General features: G+C 40.2%; 1 protein-coding gene across 4 annotated transcripts in view; it reads right to left on the reverse strand.

The window, feature by feature from the left end:
* galnt10 (UDP-N-acetyl-alpha-D-galactosamine:polypeptide N-acetylgalactosaminyltransferase 10 (GalNAc-T10)) overlaps positions 1–19,233 on the reverse strand; it is a 42,699-nt gene extending 23,466 nt beyond the window's left edge. For 2 of the 4 annotated variants that reach the window (XR_014198710.1, XM_082141297.1), the window contains exons 1-4: positions 18,976–19,233; positions 14,808–14,898; positions 13,010–13,148; positions 4,841–5,007 (exon numbers count right to left, since the gene is read on the reverse strand). Coding sequence is in view for 3 of the 4 variants with exons in the window: in XM_082141297.1 (XP_081997423.1) it covers positions 4,841–5,007; positions 13,010–13,148; positions 14,808–14,898; positions 18,976–19,125 (547 nt within the window). In the remaining variant the exon portion in view is untranslated. Of the gene's footprint in view, positions 1–4,840; positions 5,008–12,292; positions 12,352–12,475; positions 12,535–13,009; positions 13,149–14,807; positions 14,899–18,975 lie in introns of those variants that run through there. The other 2 variants (XM_082141298.1, XM_082141299.1) reach the window with 2 other exon arrangements.
* Positions 19,234–24,666: the final 5,433 nt, after the last annotated feature.

Consider the following 24,666-nt stretch of genomic DNA (forward strand, 5'->3'; position numbering starts at 1 on the left):
GCTATTGTTGGGAGACATTGTTCAGCTAACCTTGAGTTTCTCATGGTTAAATGTAGACCGTTTTATCTACCGCGGGAGTTCACTTCCACTATTATAACTGCAGCCTATATTCCCCCGGATGCTGATGCCAAGTTTGCTATGAAAGAACTTCACGCAGCCATCAGTAAACAACAGACCGTTCACCCGGAAGCTGCGTTTATTGTTGCGGGTGATTTTAATCATTCAAACTTAAAGTCAGTGCTACCGAAATTTCACCAGCATGTTTCCTGTCACACCAGAGGAAACAAAACCTTAGACCATGTTTACACAAACATGGCTGGAGCTTACGTCGCGACACCCCTCCCCCACCTGGGACAGTCAGATCACCTTTCTTTGTTCCTCACCCCCAAATATGCACCTCTCATCAATCGCGTGAAGCCATCAGTGAAGACCATCAAGGTGTGGCCTGCGGGGGCAGATTCCTCACTCCAGGAAAGGTTTCTACACACAGACTGGAGTATGTTTGCTTCTCAAGCCACCAGTGGCTCTCACACGGACATTGACTGCTACACCTCCTCTGTACTGGATTATATCAATACCACCATTGACAGTGTTACAACCCAGAAGCAGATCACCACATACCCAAATCAGAAGCCATGGATGAACAGGGAAGTGCGACTCCTATTGAAGACACGCAACACTGCCTTCAGATCAGGAGATGCACAAGCCTATAGCACATCCAGAGCAAATCTGAAAAGGGGCATCAAAGAGGCCAAGCACTGCTACAAGCTTAAGATAGAGGGACACTTTTCCAACGCTGACCCTCGGCGCATGTGGCAGGGCATTCAGGCCATCAGTGACTACAAACCCTCTCACTCCACCCCCGCAGCCACTGATGTCAACTTCCTGAACGAGCTAAATGACTTTTATGCTCGCTTTGAAAGAGACAACAGAGAAACTGCCACCAAGCTCAAATCCTCAGCTGACCACCCGCCGATCACACTCTCCTCCACAGATGTCTGCAATGCACTGAGCAGGATCAGCACGCACAAGGCTGCTGGACCAGACAACATCCCTGGACGCGTACTCAGGGCATGTGCGGAGCAGCTCGCTGGGGTTTTTACAGACATTTTCAACCTGTCTCTTGCCCAAGCAGCTGTACCAACATGCTTTAAATGCACTTCCATTGTGCCAGTGCCAAAACACTCCAGCCCGAAGTGCCCGAAGACTACCGCCCTGTAGCACTCACACCCATCGTAATGAAGTGCTTTGAGCGGCTGGTCCTGGCACACCTAAAAGACTCTCTTCCATCCACATTGGACTCACACCAGTTTGCCTACCGTAGCAATAGGAGCACAGAGGATGCAGTTTCCATGGCACTGCACTCTGTGCTCACACATCTGGACAATAAGAACACTTATGCACGCATGCTGTTTGTTGACTTCAGCTCAGCATTCAACACTGTCATCCCAACTAAGTTAATAGCCAAACTTGGAGACCTGGGCATCAACACCTCCATGTGCAACTGGATTTTGGACTTTTTGACCAACAGACCCCAGAATGTTCGATCAGGCTCCAACTGCTCCACGTCCATCACACTCAACACTGGTGTACCACAGGGCTGTGTGCTAAGCCCGTTTCTCTACTCCCTCTTCACCTCCGACTGCAAGCCTGTGTACGGATCTAATTCCATCGTCAAGTTTGCGGACGACACTACGGTGATTGGTCTCATCAGCAACAACGATGAGACTGCCTATAGGGAGGAGATCAAGCACCTGGCCACATGGTGCACTGAAAATAACCAGCTCCTCAACACCACCAAAACGAAGGAGCTCATCGTGGACTTCAGGAAAGTGTCAAGAGGCACACACGACACCATCCACATCAATGGAATGGCTGTTGAGCGTGTCTCCAGTTTCAAGTTCCTGGGGACCCACATCTCGGCGGACATGACCTGGACAACCAACACCTCCAGCCTGGTCAAGAAGGCTCACCAGCGCCTTTTCTTCCTGAGGACACTGAGGAAGAATCAGCTTTCCTCCACTATCCTGGTGAACTTCTATCGCTGTGCAATAGAAAGCATCCTGACCAACTGTGCTACAGTGTGGTATGGGAGCTGTTCTGTTGCAGAGCGCAAGGCACTGCAGCGGGTGGTGAAAACCGCCCAGCGCATCACTGGGACTCCACTACCTGCCATCGAGCACATCCAGAGGAAACGCTGTCTGCATCGAGCGCGCAGCATCCTTAAGGACTCCTCTCACCCAGCCCACAGACTGTTTTCTCTCCTGCCCTCCGGCAGGCGTTTCAGGTGCCTCCGGACCAGGACCAGCAGACTAAAGAACAGTTTTTTCCCCAGAGCTGTCTCTTTATTAAACTCTAACCCTCATTGATCCCACTCCCCTCATATACTGATTGACTCTCCTCTCCCTCCTCACACCTGCCTCCATTTTGTTATTTGCAATACTATAATGTTCATTTGCACTGCTGACTGTTATTACAGAAACAACTGTTTACATATGCATCTTGCACTACTACCTTGACTGGAATATGCTCAATTTGCACTGCCGACTGTTTATTTACAGTACCGACTGTTTACATATACATTTGCAATACCATACTTTAACTGTAATATGCAATTACTTCCACTGCACTTTCACTCGGATAGCTTCTGTCCAAACTTTATTTGCACTACTTTAAATCCATTGTTATACTGCTCATTTTAGCCTAACTTATACATATATCTATTTGTAAAATTCTGTTTATAGTAATAGCCATCTGTATATTATGCTCACATTCTGTTTATAGTAACACCCATCTGTATATATATATTCATAGTACATATCTATCTGTAAAATTCTGTTTATAGTAATAGCCATCTGTATATTATGCTCACATTCTGTTTATAGTAACACCCATCTGTATATATATTCAGTACATATCTATCTGTAAAAATTCTGTTTATAGTAATAGCCATCTGTATATTATATTCAGTACATATCTAGCTGTAAATTCTGTTCACAGTAATAGTTATCTGTATATTATATTCATAGGACAAATCTATCTGTAAATTTTTGTTTATAATAGTATTCAACTCTATATTTATTCAGTACATATCCATGTTCTGCACTTATGGAACCACTGTATATCCTGCACTTGCTGCTATTGCACTTCTGGTTAGACCTAAACTGCATTTCGTTGCCTTGTACCTGTACTTGTGTAATGACAATAAAGTTGAATCTAATCTAATCTAATCTAAAAATATGACATACTTTAGTCAGATTTAGTGCAATATCTTCCTCACTTTGAGGCCCTCGTTAAACACTTTGATCAGAGGAATTCTGAAAAGTGGCCTGGACGTATAGTGCTATACTGTGATGCATATAAACTTAGTTTTGATTTCCCTCATATTTCTGCTTGTTGTCACATCTTGCCACAAAGAAGTGCAGATGTGGGTAGTTTTGAAATCACACATTAGTTTTTCGGGCACATTTTTTGAAAAATCAGAAGGTCATTTGAAACATGTTGTTTGTCACTAGTGTTATCACAAATGATTCACCTGATATTTATATATTAAAGCTTCAGCATAACTGCATCTCAGATGAAGTGTTCCCTCTAAGCTGCGCGCACGTCAGATGCAGAAAATATCCATATATAATCATATAATATCAAAACAAATTGAAGCATTTAAACTGATATATTATATCACTTCAAATACTTCAATTCGTTTTTATATTATATTATATTATATTAGGCCTATATTTGATTATATTATAAGCCTAATAAAGAATTGATCTCACACAGGTATTGTTTGCCATTAAAAGTTTTAACCCCCTGCTGAAGAAAATATTGGAAATTCATACGCAATAAACAACCATTTAGTTTTGATGGTTTAACGCTGCCTGTGGCCAATAACTGACAGAACAAAAACACTTCATGGTTTTCCCAAACCATCTCAGTGTAACAGCTTATTTATTTATTTTCATTCTATATTACATTATAGTAAAGATCTGAGCTGTCCTGCAGGAGCTCCAGCACGAGCACTGTGTGGACGAGTCGGATGAAACACACACTGGGCTGAAATTAAACATATTTGTGTTTGATTAAAACAAGCAGCAACCCTCAAACCTGAGCTATAGTGAGCGGATTACGGCCAATCTGGAGCTTATGAGCATGTGACGCGCTGCAGGACGGGCCAGGGTCATGGCTTAACATCTGTCACGCATATAAAACACACTGACTGAAGCTATGTCTACATGTGTGGAAGAGAAACTGCTGAAAAACGCCCTGAAAACGCTAAATTCCCCTTTACAGCGCATGTGTAAAACCTCACGAAAGCTCACTGAGATGATGCAGATGGACACATTAATAATACAGTTATTACGCAATTCTTCTGGCAGGATCATTTTATCTAGCAAAGCGTTCACTGATCGCTGTCACTCACCATTATACAGTATGTTTGGTCTAAAACACTAAATCTCTCATGTTTCACTGCAGGACAGCAGATGTGAGTGAGTTCTGGTATCTCTGCAGGACTGTGATATGAAGAGTGTGTGAACTAACACATCTTAGTAACAGGGTGAAAGTGAATATAACAGGCACAATACCGCTATAAACATGAGTATCTATTGGTACAACAGCGTCACATGACTAAACTTACGTCATCGTTTTTAAATACCTCTGTTTTCTCAGTGCACACTACAACACGAACACACCGGTCTCAGATTTATCCACTTTAAAGAACGTTTTCAAGATGCTTCGTTTTCATGAATTAAAACTCCGTCTCAGTGTGAACAGAAGACCAAACGGAGAGAGAAAGATGCGCGTGATTAAAGACACCAGTGATGATGATGATGATGCGTACCCTTATCGCTGAAGTCGTCGACGAGCACGATCTCCGCCAGGAGCTGCGGCGGCGAGCGGTTCAGGACACTGTGAACGGTGCGGAGAAGAGACGACCAGCCCTCGTTGTGGAAGGGGATGATGATGCTGGTGTTGGGGAGATCTTCGGCATACTGCTTCGTCTTACAGCTGCACACACACACACACACACACACACACACACACACACACACACACACACACACACACACACACACACACACACACACACACACACACACACACACACACACACACACACACACACACACACACACACACACACACACACACACACACACACACACACACACACACACACACACACACACACACACACACACACACACACACACACACACACACACACACACACACACACACACACACACACACACACACACACACACACACACAGTTACAACCGGTCTCAATGGTGGAGAGGGGAAATATATGCCCAGTTACTCAAAAGCATGCATCAGGTTTAGTCCTACAGTGTTGAATCTGCAGGAATGAACCAGTTCAAATGTTTGCTGATAGTTGTGAGAGTTAAACTTCCCAGTGTTGATCATTTCCAACAGTGACTGTGTGACACTGAGATCCAGAGGACTCGAACACAACTATTGTTAAAGTCACAAACATTCACTGATGCTCAAGAAGCTTCTGGTCATCACACAGTATTAAGAGTCTTAAAGTAAACACTAGAACTGGATCTTTGTGTACATTCAGTTATTATTTTGTCTTGTAAACTATACACTACTGTTCACAAGAGTCTCTTCTGCTCACCAGAGCTGCGTTAATTTCATCAAAAATACAGTAAAAACTGTGAAATATTATTATAATGTAAATCATCTGTTTTCTATGTGAATATACAGTAAAGTGTAATTTATTCCTGTGAATTTTCAGCATCATTACTGCAGTCTTCAGTGTCACATGATCCTTCAGAAGTCAGTATAATATGATGATTTGATGCTCGAGAAACAGTTATGATGATTATCAGTGTTGGAAACAGTCGTGATGCTTCAGGTTGTTGTGGATTAAAAAGTTTGGAGTCAGAAAAAAAAAGTAAAGAAATCAATACTTTACGCTTCAAATTGATCAAAAGTGACAGTAAAGACATTTATAAATGTTACAAAAATTATATTTCAAATAAATGCGGTTCTTTTAAAATTTCTATGAAATCAAAGAATCGTGAAAAATAAAATGTATCACCGTTTCCAATCAACAGACATCGTTCTATGTCATCATTTAAGGTAATTATAATAAAATCATTTAATTAAGGCAATTCAATTATTTAAAAAAATGCTTTGAATTATTTTGAATAAGTAATAATTACTCCATAGCATGTGTTGTCTATAGTATGAGTGTAATCTGGACCCACTACATCCGCCATGTTGTCATTATCATGTGACCTGTGAATCCTCTCCCGTGGCCTCATGGGATACTCCAGTGTTCATCGCATGCACACTTCAGGATCTCACCGGGAGAAGAAGATCATCCGGATACTTTTGCCAAGTGTTTTATGAGCACTGAGTATTCAGACACTTCTTCTGTCACACACTGTTTTTCGTCCACTATATAGTAGGGAAGTGTGGGATTCGTGTACGCAGTGCGCAAGAGAAAGTGAAGGAACGCAACAGATTAAAATATAGAAGTGCCCTTTTCCATCACTGGCTAGAGCACTGATGTATAGAGTGGGAGAAGTTATTACATCTCTGATAAGGTCATAGCTCGATGATCAAGCCTGTAAGGGTTTATTAACTCTCTGTCATCATATAACTTCAATATATTATATCTTCGTTGGAAAGTGTGTGCCGCCATAGTGTTACTCGTAACTCTCTTAAATATCTTAGAGCTCAGTCTTTACACTTATTATTAAGTCTAAGAATAAGAGTATATAAGAATACTCTTATATATAAGAGTGTGGGCGGAGTCAGCCAATCAGAACAGCGTGTGGGCGGAGTCTCGTGGCGAGTGAATACACTTGTTTGTTCACAGTTTAAACGTTCTTGTTTCCATTTGTTTAATTTGAAGATCTGAGGTGAATTATCCACTGTTGCTATTACAGCCTCAAAGCTGGAGCACTAAATGATATTCAGAGTCACATTACACGCTTTTAACATAAAATAAAGCACATAAACGGCACCTGAGATCATCATCGCCACACTTTGTGTTTGTTGTTCCAGCGCGACGACACAGAAAAATAGAAACCGTTTCTAATAGAGTCGTCAGCACACACACTGATTAACATGGAAAACAACCTTTTATCGTGCATGCTTTTGCCAAACCTACACCTAACCGTCTGGTAAAACTAGTTTGTGGACTAGTGTGTAAATATCTTTGGAAGTGAGCAACCGGAACACTATTTGACATGGCCATTTGAACCAATGACTGCAACCGTTTGCTATCACTACACCAATGAGAGAGCGTCGCCGTATCATCTTAGTGTGTTTCTCAGTAAATGTAACTGTGGTGTTTATATGGAAGAATCCCACCCAAACTAATATCCATGATCTCTTCTGGAGATAAAAACTACCCATTATTCATCACGTCTATGTTTAATTAGCAACTTAAGCTGTGATGTTTGTCGTTTTGCCATCTTTCTTTAGGTTTCTCTCAATCCTGGACTGTAGGATGCCAGAAGGAAATGCTGATAGTAATCAGAAGCAGTCGTTCTTCTATAGTGGTGAATATGCAGTTAAAACGAAGCAAATATGATCAATGCTTACAATAGCGGAGGATAAAAACCCATGACAGACTCTCTAAAAGAGGAACATACTGAGAGACAGATTACAGCAGTCAGAGGAGAAGGAGAAGATCATGTAATGCTGTGAGGTCATGTGAACTAGTAATGTAATGAGAAGGTAATACAGGGAAAGGGAAAATATACTAGTGTGGCCTGTTTAAAAAAGGTAACACTATTTTACAGTGTCATTGTTACATGTAGTTGGGCGATTCCACAGTTTAGGCCTAACTGCAAGAACATCAGCCTGCAAAAATCAATCTTCATGGAGAAAGCCATTGTCCTCAGGATAACATCCTGAGAAAACCTGGGGTACAGCTGTGTGAAAGACAGGATAAATCTGGCAATGGTAAACTAATAAACTTTGATCAAAGTTGAGTTGATGTAAAATTTAACGCATGTAACATGGACAGAAAAACAGTGTAAGTTCAAGCAGAAAGTGTACTTTATCTAATTCAGTTTAATACAATTCTGGTTGAATCCCAGTTCATGTTTTGCTTTGTTCCTAATTTGGTATAGTTATGAGTCATGCGTTGTGTATGGTTCACAAAACTGGTAATAGGACTTCCATGCAGGCAGGGTGGCCATCTAATATTATCTGTTCTATAAACCTAAAGGTGCATTTTTGAGTCTGGTATGTTCATCAACTGAAAGCCAGCAAAATTACTAACAAATACCACAGGTATATTTTTCAAATTTATTTGCCAAATGTAGAAGACAAAGGAACTCCTACAAGTGTGCAAAGTTATAACGTGCGTAACGTGGACGGAAAATGTAATGTTTAAAAATTAAACAATCCTGCAAGATTGCCTCTGTAACACAAAATAATACCATTTCCTTAACATGCCCAGTTCACTGTTGTTAAAAAACCTGTGTGATTGACGCCGACAGTTTATTCTAATGGCATAAGTGAGATTGTGTTAACGCACTATTAACGTGTTAACTTCGACAGCTTAAGCTATATTCTTACGAACACTGGACAGAATAAAAAAAAATCATCAAAAAAACAAAAAAAACAGAAAAATGTAATTGACGATGTTGACTTTCATGAACAGCTTATTGAGTAAAAAATACGCAGAAAACAACGTTCGAAGTTGGACAGACTGAAAATGTCCGTCTAATTTACGAACAAGATGTGCAGAATCTGTCAAAATGTATAAAACCACCATTCATGCACTTTCATGATGAACACGACGCTTTCGGTCCGAAACCACTCGCAATCATCCGACTCGCACACTCTCTTATCCTTTCTCACCACAATGATCCTATTTAATGTTTACTTAACCAAAGTTTACCACGTTCGTATCATTTTAACGTTCGTAAACTTTTGGACAGAATCCACAAACTTACTCACATTCGTCGAAATCCGTGAAATCCTGTTAACTCTTCCTCCCGCGCAGAGCGACCGTGACCTAGACAATCTTATTTCTGACATGAGAACCGTTGAGACATTAGGAGATGGAAATTCAGCGTCAGAATAAAATGTACGAGCGTTATGATTTTTGGACAGAAAATCTCGGCCCCCGTTTTATCCCGATTTATTAACAACTTATCATGTAGCAACGCATATGAGAATTTAACCCACACAAGATGTTTTTATCGTTTTGCTACTGATAGAATTGCATGGAAAAATGATATCTCTGCTTCCTTTAGAATCATAGTTTAACGTGCGTAACTGCTTGGACAGAAAGTGTAACGAACGTTAGTAAATGTTTCCATTGCATCGTGGTGGATTAAGGGAATTATACTTTCAGTGTTAGTACTAGTATTTTGTAGAAGACACACCAAAATAAATGTTATGCACCAAAATTCAGAATTTTATTAAAGGAAATGAAAGAAATGACTTAGGAAAAATCCAGATGCACTGAATGTCCCACCCTGACATCCACAATTTCTGGGGACGGAAATAAAATAAATTCTCATTACACGATAATTCCAAGGCTTAGTGGGATAAAAGGGATTCCACAAGGGATAAAACTGTGGAATCGCCCAGTTACTATAGTAATAACAATAAATTAAGCATAAGTATATGCAACTAACCCTGAACCAAACCCTAATCCTACACTAACCCTATAGTAAGTACATGCAGTTACTCAATATTACTCAGTGATATGACACCTTAAAATAAAGTGTAACCATTTCAATATTACACTTCTGTCTAACTACACTGCTCAAAAAAATAAAGGGAACACTTTTTAATCAGAGAATATCATCAAGTCAGTTAAACTCCTGGGATATTGATCTGGTCAGTTAAGTAACAGAGGGGGTTGGTAATCAGTTTCGGCTGCTTTAGTGTTAATGACATTAACAGCAGGTCCACTAGATGGGCAACAGTGAGACAACCCCCAAAACAGGAATGGTTTTACAGGTGGAGGCCACTGACATTTTTTTCCCTACTCATCTTTTCGGACTGTTTTTCACCAGTTTTGCATTTGGCTAGGGTCAGTGTCACTACTGGTAGCATGAGGCGATACCTGGACCCTACAGAGGTTGCGCAGGCAGTCCAGCTCCTTCAGGATGGCTCATCAATACGTGCCATTGCCAGAAGGTTTGCTGTGTATTCAGATGTCGCCTTAAAGACATTCGTTCCAATGAACTGCCGTAGACAAGGCGACATCTAGTGTATATATCTATGCACCAGTCTGCGTACACGTCAGATCAGATCACTCGGACATGGCTGCGTATAAGAGGTAAAAACGATATAAATATTGTTCGTTTTATCACACAAACCGCTCGTTTCGTGTCTTAGGCCATCAATGTGTACTTACGATGGGGAATTGTTTAATTTGGACGATGGGGAATTGTTTTAATTTGGACTCTGTGCATGCTCTTTGAGGTGGTGACCATAGACCTGCATTATATGACTGACAGACAAGAACGGTTTGACCTAAAAATATAAAAATTGAAACTACTGCGGAAAAAAAGACACCTACATCTTGGATGCCCTTGAGGTAAGCAAAAACATACCAAAAATGTATTTCAAAGTGAACTATCCCTTTAATAGTGGACTAACCGTTGGTCAACATTAGTTGTGTTAGGATAAATATGTTTGCATCTCCTTTTCTATCTATCTAATCATTTCTTGTACACCATGTTTAGTCCCGTGCTCGTAAGACACGTGCTAGTGATGAGCAGCAATGTTGCATATGGTATAATTATGAAAGGAGTTCTTTGTCTATCTATGGATTCTTTCAGTTCAGCTGACAGTCTCCTTTCTTTCTATATGGACTTGCTATATAAACGATGGCACGAGCACAATAAAGCTGACTTTGAGTGAACTGCACTTCTGTGTGTGTGTGTGTGTGTGTGTGTGTGTGTGTGTGTGTGTGTCTGCTCTGCTCTTCACAGATCATTGACTTCATTCTGAGATCTTTATCTAAGAGTTGGTTGGTCTCAGACAGAAAAAACTCCACAGGAAGTGATGAAATCACACAGTCTGTGACGGACAGATCGGTAAAGTCCAAACATTCGCCTATTAATACGTTAACCTAGATAAATGTGCGCTATTATTAGGTGCATAAGTGTATTATTACCGGCGCCGGTGCATTACTGCACTTAACTTAAAATACTCCGTCATTTCTGTTCAGATAAGATCATGCAAACTGTTAAGGGTCAACTTTTATTTCTGTAAACTCACAATGACAATAAAATGTTGTGCTTTTGTAACATAATGAAAACAATCAGGATACGCTTTCTGCCATCTCAGTTTCAGTGAACTTGAGCTTGTCAGGAAAATGAACCGAAACTCAGCGTATACTTTCCTCACAGACATGAGACATATATCTTTAGAAAGCTTGAAATGTCTACTTTTTGAATGAACAGATTCAAATGGAAAATAAATATTCTCAGATTATGTAATCCGTATGAAACGTGACGTAGGCGGAAGTACCAACCTAGTGTTTACAAAGCAAACGTGCAAAGATTAAATCAAACGCCATTTACAAAATAAATGCATAAATGTTAAAACAACGATTGCCTTTTATTAAAGGTAGGGTTTATTAACAAGATTATTTGGTAGCCGATCTAGATCTCTGCAGCCGAACACGTTACCAATAAATGATTAAAACGTTCAAACAGTTCTCACTTCGGGTGTCTGATGTCAGGCAGGAGTGTGTGTATCAGCCTCACTTCGGGTGTCTGATGTCAGGCAGGAGTGTGTGTATCAGCCTCACTTCGGGTGTCTGATGTCAGGCAGGAGTGTGTGTATCAGCCTCACTTCGGGTGTCTGATGTCAGGCAGGAGTGTGTGTATCAGCCTCACTTCGGGTGTCTGATGTCAGGCAGGAGTGTGTGTATCAGATTCATGTGTGTATCAGCCTCACTTCGGGTGTCTGATGTCGGACAGGAGTGTATGTATCAGATTCATATGTGTGTATCAGCCTCACTTCGGGTGTCTGATGTCAGGCAGGAGTGTGTGTATCAGATTCATTGTGTGTATCAGCCTCACTTCGGGTGTCTGATGTCGGACAGGAGTGTATGTATCAGATTCATATGTGTGTATCAGCCTCACTTCGGGTGTCTGATGTCTGGCAGGAGTGTGTGTATCAGATTCATGTGTGTATCAGCCTCACTTCGGGTGTCTGATGTCTGGCAGGAGTGTGTGTATCAGATTCATGTGTGTATCAGACTCACTTCGGGTGTCTGATGTCTGGCAGGAGTGTGTGTATCAGATTCATGTGTGTATCAGACTCACTTTGGGTGTCTGATGTCAGGCAGGAGTGTGTGTATCAGATTCATGTGTGTATCAGACTCACTTCGGGTGTCTGATGTCAGGCAGGAGTGTGTGTATCAGATTCATGTGTGTATCAGACTCACTTCGGGTGTCTGATGTCAGGCAGGAGTGTGTGTATCAGATTCATGTGTGTATCAGACTCACTTCGGGTGTCTGATGTCGGGCAGGAGTGTGTGTATCAGATTCATATTTGTATCAGACTCACTTTGGGTGTCTGATGTCTGGCAGGAGTGTGTGTATCAGCCTCACTTCGGGTGTCTGATGTCGGACAGGAGTGTATGTATCAGATTCATATGTGTGTATCAGCCTCACTTCGGGTGTCTGATGTCTGGCAGGAGTGTGTGTATCAGATTCATGTGTGTATCAGCCTCACTTCGGGTGTCTGATGTCTGGCAGGAGTGTGTGTATCAGATTCATGTGTGTATCAGCCTCACTTCGGGTGTCTGATGTCTGGCAGGAGTGTGTGTATCAGATTCATGTGTGTATCAGACTCACTTCGGGTGTCTGATGTCTGGCAGGAGTGTGTGTATCAGACTCATATGTGTATCAGACTCACTTTGGGTGTCTGATGTCAGGCAGGAGTGTGTGTATCAGATTCATGTGTGTATCAGACTCACTTCGGGTGTCTGATGTCGGGCAGGAGTGTGTGTATCAGACTCATATGTGTATCAGACTCACTTTGGGTGTCTGATGTCAGGCAGGGATCTGTTGAGGGCGATCCGGTTACTGACGAAGATGTTGAAGCCGTTCTCTCTGTAGGCCTGATCCACACGGTCTGAGTCGCTGAGGGGGTACGGCCGGCCCTGCTCGCCCACACCTGACACACACACACAGTTATGGCGAATACAATCATAAAAATTGAATTTCTGCACTGTAAAAAATATGCGGTATCTAGTGGTGAGGTTGTGAACTGCACCCAACAGAAGGTGGCCGACAGGAAGTGATGTCGTCGTCTGAGACAGCAGAGAGTAGCCAGTTAAACACTACGTTTTTTTTACAAAGATAAATTAAGAAATTAGGTTTACTTAATTATTCAGTAAAATGATGTTATTGCAAATATTATTGTTACTTGTTCATCATTGTGTCAGTGTTTATTCGCTGACTTTAGCTGAAGCTTCTCTGCACGAAGAACAACATAGTGACGAAACGTGTTTGTCCGCTCAGGGCCACCGTAGAAACATGTCGATGTAAGCGCACCCGCGGTGTGTGTAGAGAAATGCATCATTCTAAGCTAATAAACACATAACGGTTCATTAAGTAAGATCTTTATACACCACTGAACACACAGTTATGTATATGATATTGCATTTGCATTCAGATCTTCTTAAATATTACACACTGCACTTATAAGCAATTTTCAACTTTCTTTTATAAGTCATACAAGATTCAACTAATTTTTTAAGTCAGTTTAATGTAATTTAAGTTGAAATTACTGAAACATCCAAGTTGATAGTACTTAATTTAAGGCAGCAACTTTTTTTTACAGTGTGTATGACAAACATGTCATGGAATTTGCACATTTTGGATGAACAAATAAGCAGGTCAGCAAATCACAATATAGCATCTGTAGATATTAAACCGCAAAAAATTTTTTTTAAAAATGAATCCTGCATGTTGTGTGTGAATGAATGTTTAGTTTCCAACACACATACTGAAGCACGCGTGACACTCAAGTCACTTCAGCCGCATTTCATATCATATTTCATATCGTCATTTCATACACACACAGAAACTCAAAGGTCTTCATGGCAACACGTCAAAATAAAAGTTTGGAAAAAAGAAATTGTGACAGAAATATATTTCTGGTGTACAGTAGAATGTAATACTAGTACTACTACTAATAATAATAATACAATTATTATTAAAACTACATTTTTTGGGGAATTTCTTCCATGTTTTAATTTTAAACAGTAAACCTTTGTTGTGCAGCACTCAAAAAAAATGAAAGGGTTCGTTTAACTTTAATTTACTTAAAAGGTCAACAAAGATATAATACAAACAGAATTTCTGACAAAACTTAACATTTCCTAGGGCCCTATTACTGCAAACAAATAAATAAATGAAGTTGTGTTTTTATGAATTCAATTAATTAGACATGTTTTTGATTAAACCATGAAAATGCAATCCAGAAAAAGGAAAAAAGGAAAATTTTGTAAAAAATAAATAACAGAATTTGAGAAAAAATAAAACCTATTTCAAAGTTTCAAATATTAAATTTTTGTTCAACTTTTCATGAATTACTGTTCAATTGTATAAGTTGGTTTCAATTTATTAGACATGCTTTTTGATTATTTAACCATTAAAATGGAGTCCAAAACAAAAACTGAATAATTAAATTAAAACGAAAAAAAAAAGGATTTCTAGAAATTAGTAAAATACAACTTTTCATCATGCATTTTTCTATTGAGCACATGCATCTTTCAGTAATAACAAATCTAATATGTTCGCTGTAAGAGATTTCCATCATGTGACGTACCTGAGCGCGCCGCCTCACTCTTAATAACGGCGTAGTCGTGCCAGTCCCGTTTCCGAACGCCGTCGTTCTGCACTCTGTGTCTCTTCGGCCTCTGAAAACACACACATGAAGCTTGTTTGAGTAGTGCATTCCCTGAAGAGCAGAACACAAACCCTGAAGAAACAGAGAGAGAGCACGCGAGGAAGAGGAGGAGGAGGAAGAGCAAACCTTGTTTCTAGAGATGGAGGAAAAAATACCAGAACCGAATGAATTTCAAAATGTTCCATTATAATAATGAATTTCAAGATACATTTTCTAAATATTTTAGAGCCAATTATCGATCGTACCCACCACTGAGGACCCAGAGGTCAGGACCTCGGTATTTCTCCAAGTGTATAATGAAGGTTATGAAATAATTGACTAATATTAACTCTACTTTGGTGCTGCAAGGATGTTGCACATCGCCACGACTGCAGATTTTAGCTTTTGTGACGTCACATATTCGTAGGCTCCGCCCACAACTGCTGACAGACTCCGCCCTAATAGCATAGGCCCCGCCCCTCAGTGAGCTGAACACAGTGCACATGTTCATCTCCTCACCAGAGCGTTTAACAGCAGCGTTCAATGTATTCTTATTAAAGCTACTAAAGTTATTCAGTCGAGAGCAGTGAGTGATTTTCTGTTTTCTTTAGTTGTTTGATTCATATTAACAGCATATATAGCAGTAGGTTCTGTATATTACACTGCTCTCACTTTAATACACAGATCTAATACACACATGCGATTTCTTTCCCTGCTGTTTACATTCACAGACATAACCGACTGTGTTTATGTGAACTTTGTGTGTTTTTGACATAACCTTGTGTGTATTTAACAGTTTAAGCTCAATAAGACGTGAAAGAGAACTTAGTTCAATACTCCGTCTGACATCCGGCTTTCTGTGTGTGTGATTCGGGTGTGTGTGTGCGCTCAGAAAACCATATATCAGAAGTTCAGACTGATACGGCTTTAAAACACATGCAGATAATACACTGTCATGATGATGAAGAACTGAAACGTCACGTGAGCGTAAGATTATAATCAAAACCAAACAGATGTTTTAGTTTTCGTCAGAGTGTCCGAGGCACGAGCTGTACAGACTCCTCCCTCTTCTGGAAAGGGGGCGGAGCAGCAGCTCATTTGCATTTAAAGACACAAGCACAAAAACAGCAAGTTTTTCCTTCCACTCAATAATGGGCATTTACAACATGGTATAATAAATGATCTGCGGGGGTATTTTGAGCTGAAACTTCACACACACATTCTGGGTACAGTGAGACTAACATTACATCTTGTAAAAAGGGGTGTAATAGGTCCAACTTTAATCTTATCAGTGTCATATTTAATCTGAAACAACACTATAAATATACATGAACAGCACAATAGAAAATGTTTGCCCGTCTTCTAATTAATGCATCATTATGTAATAAACATGAGCAGAGTTGCTACTAATTTGTGACAAGATGATTGACAGGCCGGTTTATTTTAACAGAATGGGAATGCAAGTCTAGTAAAAAGTGAGTGTTTCTTAATGAGTGTGTAAGAGCAATTTTCAGAGATTAATAAAAACAGCATCAAAGGTGTAAGAAACTTTCAAGAGGCAAAATTGTTATAAAGAGAAAAGGTTTATTCTTTGAGGATTCGTTCCCCAGACCGCAGCCACCCAGCCTTGAAACAGAACGCCTGGTGACCCAATAAAACATTTTATACAGTTTCTCTGTCATCATGACCCCTCCTTCCAAGTTTCTGTAGTTTTCCTTAAAGATATGGGATATCTTCAACTGGTTTTCTACCCCCCTTGGCTGGTCAAACTGTTCTTTGTCTCTGATATACCAAAAGGCTTTCGTTTACGACCTAAATTACCTCCTGCATTCTCCTGCCTGGATCCCTTCTCGTGCCCTAGGTGTCTATCTTCCTGGCCCATCTGCTTTTATTACGTTTGTTTTGCTTGTCCCCCCTTCAGCTGCTAGAAAACCCTCACAGAAACATTAAATGAAATTAACAGTTTGGAAACAAATGAATATAAGTAATACTGAATTTTTCCATAACAAGTGCACACTTACAGGGCGTAGTATGAGTAAGCAAACAGGGATGTCGTTTCTGCTACGTGTCTGTCTTTTAAATGCAAACAGTGTCCACGACCGCACCTCTGCTAATAACAAGCATGGCTCACTGCACACGAAACGCTCCTGGCACTAAACTCACACATTGTGGCAAATCCGATGAATGAGTGAGCAGAGAAATGGGAATGTGTGGGATTGGGAGTGTGTGCGGAGGATTAATGGGCAGTCCAGGGGTCTCATGTATCAAAATACTATTTGGCCAGTGGAAAAGATTGAGAAAAACTTTCTCTGAAATGTATTTTACACTATTTGATTGATTTATTAATAAACAAGGCAAGGATCGGCTACTAAATGATTTTTAGCAATGTATCTCATATTCTCCTAATGTCTTGTACCGTTAAACATGGAATCATGTGGATGATTATGCATATGCAAATGATATGCAGATGAGGATCTGCATAGTAAAACGAGGCGTTGTAAGCTCATATATGATTATTTCGGGGTGTGAACACAGTCTTCCGCTGACTGGGGTTTATAAAGGGGATTATGCACAGGTTCACACGCTTTTATAAGTCTGAATATGTTTTGGCTTTCGGGCGCACGTCCACTTTTAGTGCGGATCCTACACAGTTTTGTAAATGAGAGCCCAGCACCTGCCTGTCATTGCTGGACCTCCGGGTCTAAAACAGAGGCGCTAACAGACCTCGGCCTGGACGAGAGCCAGCGCACCACAACACGTGTCGAGAGCAGAACACAACACCGCCTTTCAAGAGCACCGCTCACATCCCGGACACATGAAGTCCTTCTCTTCCGGTCAGGAGTGTGATATATCATCTTCATTATCCTCATATCATTCCAAACCCACATTCAGAGCAGGGACTTATTCAACAACACTGTGTACAATCTACAGATCAGACTAGAGATCGCAGAAGTGCTGGTGTTTCAACACTGTAATGTTGAAGATGTAAAGCTGTCGGTCAGTAACTGAACATGGGAAGATCTGAGACATCAAGGCGAACTGCTTAGTGAAAACATTAAAACACTTGCTGTTGTATTGCTTCTTGTGACTTTAAGCAATGCCAATGTTCTTTAATGGTACGTTTATTTTACATAGTGCCTTTCAACTCAAGGTTGCTTCGTAATTCACAAGCATATAACAAAAACTTCAACTTGTGCCCTTTTTTTTAAAGTCTTGATACTAAAACAGGTTTTCCTGCTTGAATGTTGATTATTCTCCTCATATTCTCCATTGTTGCGGCTCCTCTCTTCCCAGTCTGTCAGTAACGCTCTGTTTACTTCCTGTCTCTATGAAGCCCCTCCTTCTGAAAAGCACACTGTGCTCTGATTGGTCAGCTGGAGCAGTGTGTTGTGATTGGTTGAGCGCTTCAAGTGTGTTTGGGAAATGTCCCGCCCCTTACCATCACCGCCAGTTTAACACACTACTAACTAACTCAACTAGGCCCCGCCCCTTTATTCTGCGTATTAATTATTATAATGAGGAATATTGTGACGTGTTCGTTCCGGAAGAAACTCAGGACTTCAATGGTTAGTTTCAGGGAGTTCAGAAACACAGTGTTTTTAGCTAATATATTTCTAAAATTAAATAGGTGTCACTGCACTGAAATAAAAAATAAACGATCAATACCAATAAAATCAATTTAGCTCTGAATCACAAAAAAGTCCTAAACAACCAGTGTAATATTCAGAGGAATAATTTTAACAGAAAATGTTTATATAATACTTTTATTTAACTCAATAGCCATATAAAAAAAGACAAAGTTAACAACTTTAATGTTCAAAATATGGACTACGGTAAGGTCTTTGTGTTTAATTTCCATGACAAATGATACGAATCTAAACAGTGTCTAAACTGTGAACTTCGTTCAAAAGAACCATATAATTACCGATCAGCCGATAACTATTACACGTTGACAGAGTGCGCGCGACGCGACAATACCTCAGCGACAGCGTTCTAGTCGCGTCGCGTTCCTCGCGTGCGGTTCAGACGGAGATGAAAGAAGAAGTCAGAGAGTCTTGTATCCCAGTGACAGTGACAGTTCAGTGTTTCTGCGTGAAATCTGCGGTACCTGTGTGTGTGAGAGTCCGGGTCCGTCCGCAGAACTGCTGTCAAACAACCGCTCCAGAGACGAGGACCACAAGCCGACGTTCGGCAAGAACAGAAAGGCCACGATGAGCAGAAACGCGATCTGCAATAGTCTCTTCTGCTTCCGTCGCATCTCTAAATCTCTCTTTAGTGTTTACGACGCCGTGTTCAACACATCAACACAAACTCATACAAGTGCCTGTAACTTCACTTCGCTCGCTCTGCGTTTAACTGTCAGAACTTCCGCTTTCATGGACTGAACCACTCCAGCCTCGTCGACGGGGGGAGAAAATTCAAGACTAGTTTCGGTGAATGTGATTTTTGAAATACAATATACCCAGTTATTTCGTAAGACTCTTTTTAAAGAAGTATTTAAAATAGATTTTATTTTTTTAAACAGTTAATTAGCGCTTTAACGGGCTGTATTTTATCGAGCTGGGCTTGATCGTTCCCTACTGCTGCGTCCGAGTGGAACAGTTCATCAAGTATAATGTTGACTGATGAGAGTCTTCTATGAATGAGAGCAGAGGATAGTTTCACTGCTCATTATAACTCATTTCAGAGAGGTATATTACTTATAATATATTACTTATAAGGTATTATTATATTATATTATATTTTAGATTATATTATCTTATATTATATTATATTAAATAACGGGTTGTAAATAAAACAAATGCCAAAGGATAATCATACAAAGCCAAACATAACATGACAAAGACAAAATTTTGATTAAAGATTTCACAATAACAAAAAAACAAAAACCTTTTCATATTGCTTCTTGAAAGTGAAAAACCCAAACAGAACATTCTTAAAGTGTCTTAAAGTGTCTCAAAGTCTATAGAATTTGAGACACTTTAAGACACTTTAAGAATGTGTTATTAAACAATGTTTTTTTGTTATTGTGTAATTAGCAGGAATATTCGTGTTATTATAGAGACGGCAGGAATATTCGTGTTATTATAGAGCAGGAATATTAGGCTACTGTCACTTTAAGAGCAGCACGGATCCAATGTACTGATACACATGAGAACAGAAAACATAGTCTCTCACACTTGAATGGTTTAAAGTCATATTGAAATGCTCACAAAGGAATCGATAAGAGGAATCTAAATTTTTATTTTATTACAAGTATCCAATTCCAGACCTCAAGTGTTAGATTCTAATAAGAGGCATCAGGCATCCAGCGGACGAAACCTGTGTGGTTGCAAACACTGGAGGGAAACTGAGAGGGGAAAAGCCTCCTGAGGAAGTGCTGGATGGAGAAAGCGGTCAGCACATGAGAAATGGGGAATGAATGGTTCATGCCTCTATCTGAGGGAGACCGTCTTGAATCGAAACCTGTGGCGGGTTTGACTCAGTATAAAGAGGTCAGTATGCATTAGGAGGGCCGTGAGCTTGACTTGTGACTACGACATCATGGTCGTGTAAACCCAACTGATGTGCTCTACACGTGAGGGCCGTCAGCTGATAATGTTAATGATAAGGACGTTTCATATCAAGCAAAAAAAGTCTGTTATTTTTGAGTAGCTCTTATAGGGGTTCAAACCCCTGATATTTAGACCAAACCCTAACCCTAACCCTAAAGGCCCGTTCACACCAAGCACGATAACTATAAAGATAACGATAAAGATAACTATATATGCGTCCACACCAACGACCGATAACGGTCTTTTTATTCTAAGCACGCGCGCGCCCGCGCTGTCAATGATGGGATAAAAACATCGCCTAGTCAACAACTTTGTATACAACGCCTTTTTCACTGCAACTTCAGCAATGTTGTCAAAACTAGCGCTGGATAGCCTACCTGAGGTAATTTTGTTACACTATGCTAAACTGCATAATATCTCATCGTTAATACTTCTCACCATTTATTCCCAGGATACGACCGATTGCTTTCCATATATCCATATTTTTTATCGTATCCTTGAAAAGGGGGTTTGACTTGTCAAACAGTGGAGGATTTTTTTGTACCTCGACGATTAACTTCTCTGCAATGTCATCTGCCATTTTAAATGCGCGAGACCTTTAAATTAGAATGGATTCTGATTGGCTGTCAGTGTTTTATCGTTTGACAGCTGGAAAAAAATCGTTCTGAAAGTGATCCCAACGATATCGTTCCTCATATCTTTATCGTTATAGTTGTGGTGTGAACTCTGTTATTCTTTAATATGGAGAACGATTTTTAGAATTATATCTTTATCGTTATCTTTATAGTTATCGTGCTTGGTGTGAACGGGCCTTAACCCTAATCAAATGTGTGTCGAACATAACATAAGATGTGTTACCATCTGTTAGTTTATTTATTTTCATCTTGCGTGTTTAAACTCGTCTTCGTGTCAGCGTCACAGGATGTGATGTTTTCTTGCACTCTAGATTATCGATGACTCATCGCTGTCTCATTATTATTCATGAGACAGTGTGTCCTTATCCAATGAGAAGACACCTCGCTTAATTATTCAAGACAGCACGTGCTGATTCCTCTGACAGGCTCTTCAAACAGTGATTCACATACAGTAAGTAAGAGATGCAGGAATGGGTCCAAAACGTGTTCCACGAGACATTCACTTCTGCAGTGTGTTTTTGTGTATTTTGGGGGCGGAGCCATGAAGGAAGAGGTGTGTTTGATTGGGTTGATTTCAAATATCAACAGTATTCAACAATGATTCTCAGAAATCGCTTACTGCACCTTTAAAGTCGCCATGTGGTAAAAAAAAATCTGTTTTAATGTTGTTTTTTATGTCTATGTGGTGTTTTTAATATGTTTAATATGTGTAAATTCATAAGTCGACAGCATTGCTGAGTATTTCCTCCTTAAAACTGCAGTGAACCAAAGACAGTCTCAAAAACACGCTTTGAAATCGCTGGTGTTTCTGACGTCACAAACTACCTTGTAACCAATCAGATCAACGTGTGATCGTCAACCAGTGGATCTCTGAGCTGAGTGAGTGAGTGGAGGCGGGGCTCATTTGCATATTCATAGAACCGTGCATACTAAATGAGGCAAGGGTGTCGAGTTACATTCAAGATATTTTAAGGCATGAAGACATTTTTTCAAGGAAAACATTTTTAAAGGTGCTCTAAGTGATGCCGGGAGTGTTGACATTCGAATTGTTGTAAAAAAAAACGGAGGCTAGCTAGACCCTCCCTCTCTAGCTAGCCAAAAACAAGAGCAACTGAATGTCGGATTGGAAGCCCTTCTGCCGGCGGAGTTCTCGCCACCTTTCCAGGGTTTTTCCGATGTAAATTTGGTACTTCGTGCGTTCCTTATCCTTGTCCCTCTTCTTTGCAATTTATTCATCGGAACGTCGTCTCTTTAGTCGTGTGTCGGCCATAATTCAAACTTCCCTCTTCATGCTTCTCTCTCCTCCACACCCCCTTCATGTGCACGCGCACTAACCCCCCAAACCCCACCCTCAAATGCTTCTTGTCCGTGATTGGCTGGAGCACTGTTTGTTGTGTTTCGTGGTACGGGTGAGCCCAGTTTGTTTTTGTTGCCGTTTGTGGAGCCTGTGGTGTCTAGAGAGACCACGTTTTTTTACAGTGTGTTCAGGGGACAGGCAGCTAGCGGATAGTGAGGAGATGTTTGCTGGATGTGACAAAAAATGTTTTGGCCTAAAAAACGCGTGACATCACTTAGAGCACCTTTAAATATGTAATTTTTGTGATCAAAGATGAGTTTTAAGAGATAAAATGTATTGCCAAGGGAGACTTTAAACAGTTTCAAAGCCCTCAGTACCTGCTCCGGCCAGTAGGTGGGACTGTCAGTCCGCAGGTCTCAATAAACCCTTATGATTCAAAGAGCTGTTGAGGTAATAATATAGAAAAAAGAAAAACAATGTTCAGCTCAATTCATAAAATATGTCTAACTTTTATGTGCTTAATAACTGTGCACACTTTATAATGTATAAATGTATAGTTTTAAAGGGAAATGAATATATACAATTCATTAAATATATTGAAATATATTGGGTATTGAAATTATTGATGCATTTAACAAGGGGCTACATCTCTTCAACCATGAATACCTGTTATTTTAGAAGATGTGGTTTAGATACCTTAAGTTTAGGTGTTCATTACCTACATCCCAGACAACAACATAGCTTACATTTACCAGCATAGTTTACATTTTTTATTTTAAAACCAACAGATCTAATCTGAATTTGCATGACAGAGGTTTCATGAAACTGAGAAGCAAAACAATGGCAACAGAAAAAGACTGCAATACAAAAAGAGAAAATACTTTTAAAGCAAGCTAAATAAACTGCACACATCAGCTGTGGAATAAAAGAAAAGGAATTCCTGGAAATTCTCTACATATGTATGTGTAAGGTTACATTATCTAACAGTTCTAACATAAGGCATGCATACAACAGGAGACAATACACAAAAGACAATATGCAAAATAGTAACAATATACACACAATGTCCTGGGGATGTGCTTGTTCATTCATAGAAAGGTTTTATGTGTCTTTTCTGTGCTGTTGCATTCGTCCACCTTCCCCTATCTGGTCTTGCGGGGTTCGTTGGATTATTCATTAATAATAATAAATAATTGTGTGTCTGATTGGTCCAGCCGCTACTCCTCTCTTCGCAGTCTGTCAGTAACGCCAAAGAGTATAGGAGTACCAAGAGGCGAAACTCCGTTGCAGTTTTGACAACAATCGCTAGATGGCGCTGCTGTCGCGATGGCGCCATTTTGGACTGAACCAACGGCTTTACCTTTAGCACAACTACCGTATACAGCATTAACATTATGTCTGGAAATAATTAGAAACAAAGAAAACAGTGTTCTGCCATCAACTGCAATAACTACCAGTGTACAACCAATCTACTAGCATTTCATAGATTCCCCAAAGATCCAGAGAGGTAAAGTAGAAAAGGGTATTATTAACGCTAAAGTGAGCTAACGTCAACGATAACAGGTGCTGTAACGTTAATGTAAGCTATCCCATAACCGCTGTAACAGTTTGCTAACGTTATGTATTTGGTCGAAATTGAGTCAAGGGTCGAAATGGGCTTTCTAAATCGCATATTTTCAGAGAGATATGAACACCTAACCTGGCAAATGACCGCTTTATTAATTCATTGTCATTCTATTTGTAGTAAATGAGTGCACTTTACTTGCACAATGTTTGATTTGTTGTGTGTAATCAGAGAATGTCTAATAGGAAGAGAATTGGCACTCTCTGCTTACTTCCGGTTTCTGGACTGGCTGCAGTAACACGTCTCTGTCCATGCGGGGGCGCTCACAGGCGAGTGCAGAATGAATGGAGGTATATGACGCTAAACCATCAAAATCCACTTTTCTCAGGATATAATTTTTTGTCTAGTAATTTGAATGTTGTATTCTAAAGGAGATGCAAAGAAATTACACATTGCTGGGTGTTAGATTTTTTAGAGTCACTTATTTGCTTTAAAAAGTTTTTTAAAATGTCAATGACGTCATACACATCGTACGACCAGAGATACTGCTTTACGGCAATCCTTCAGTCGCTTTGGTGCTTTCACGCTCTGCACTTTCTTTTCTCTCGAGGCATCGACAACACAGCTGACACAGGGAAATACACAACACAGCTGACACAGGTAACTACACAACACAGCTGACACAGGCAAATACACAACACAGCTGACACAGGTAAACACACAACACAGCTGACACAGGTAAACACAC

The sequence above is a fragment of the Leuciscus leuciscus genome, assembly GCF_965113295.1.
Source record: "Leuciscus leuciscus genome assembly, chromosome: 16".
NCBI lineage: Eukaryota > Metazoa > Chordata > Actinopteri > Cypriniformes > Leuciscidae > Leuciscus > Leuciscus leuciscus.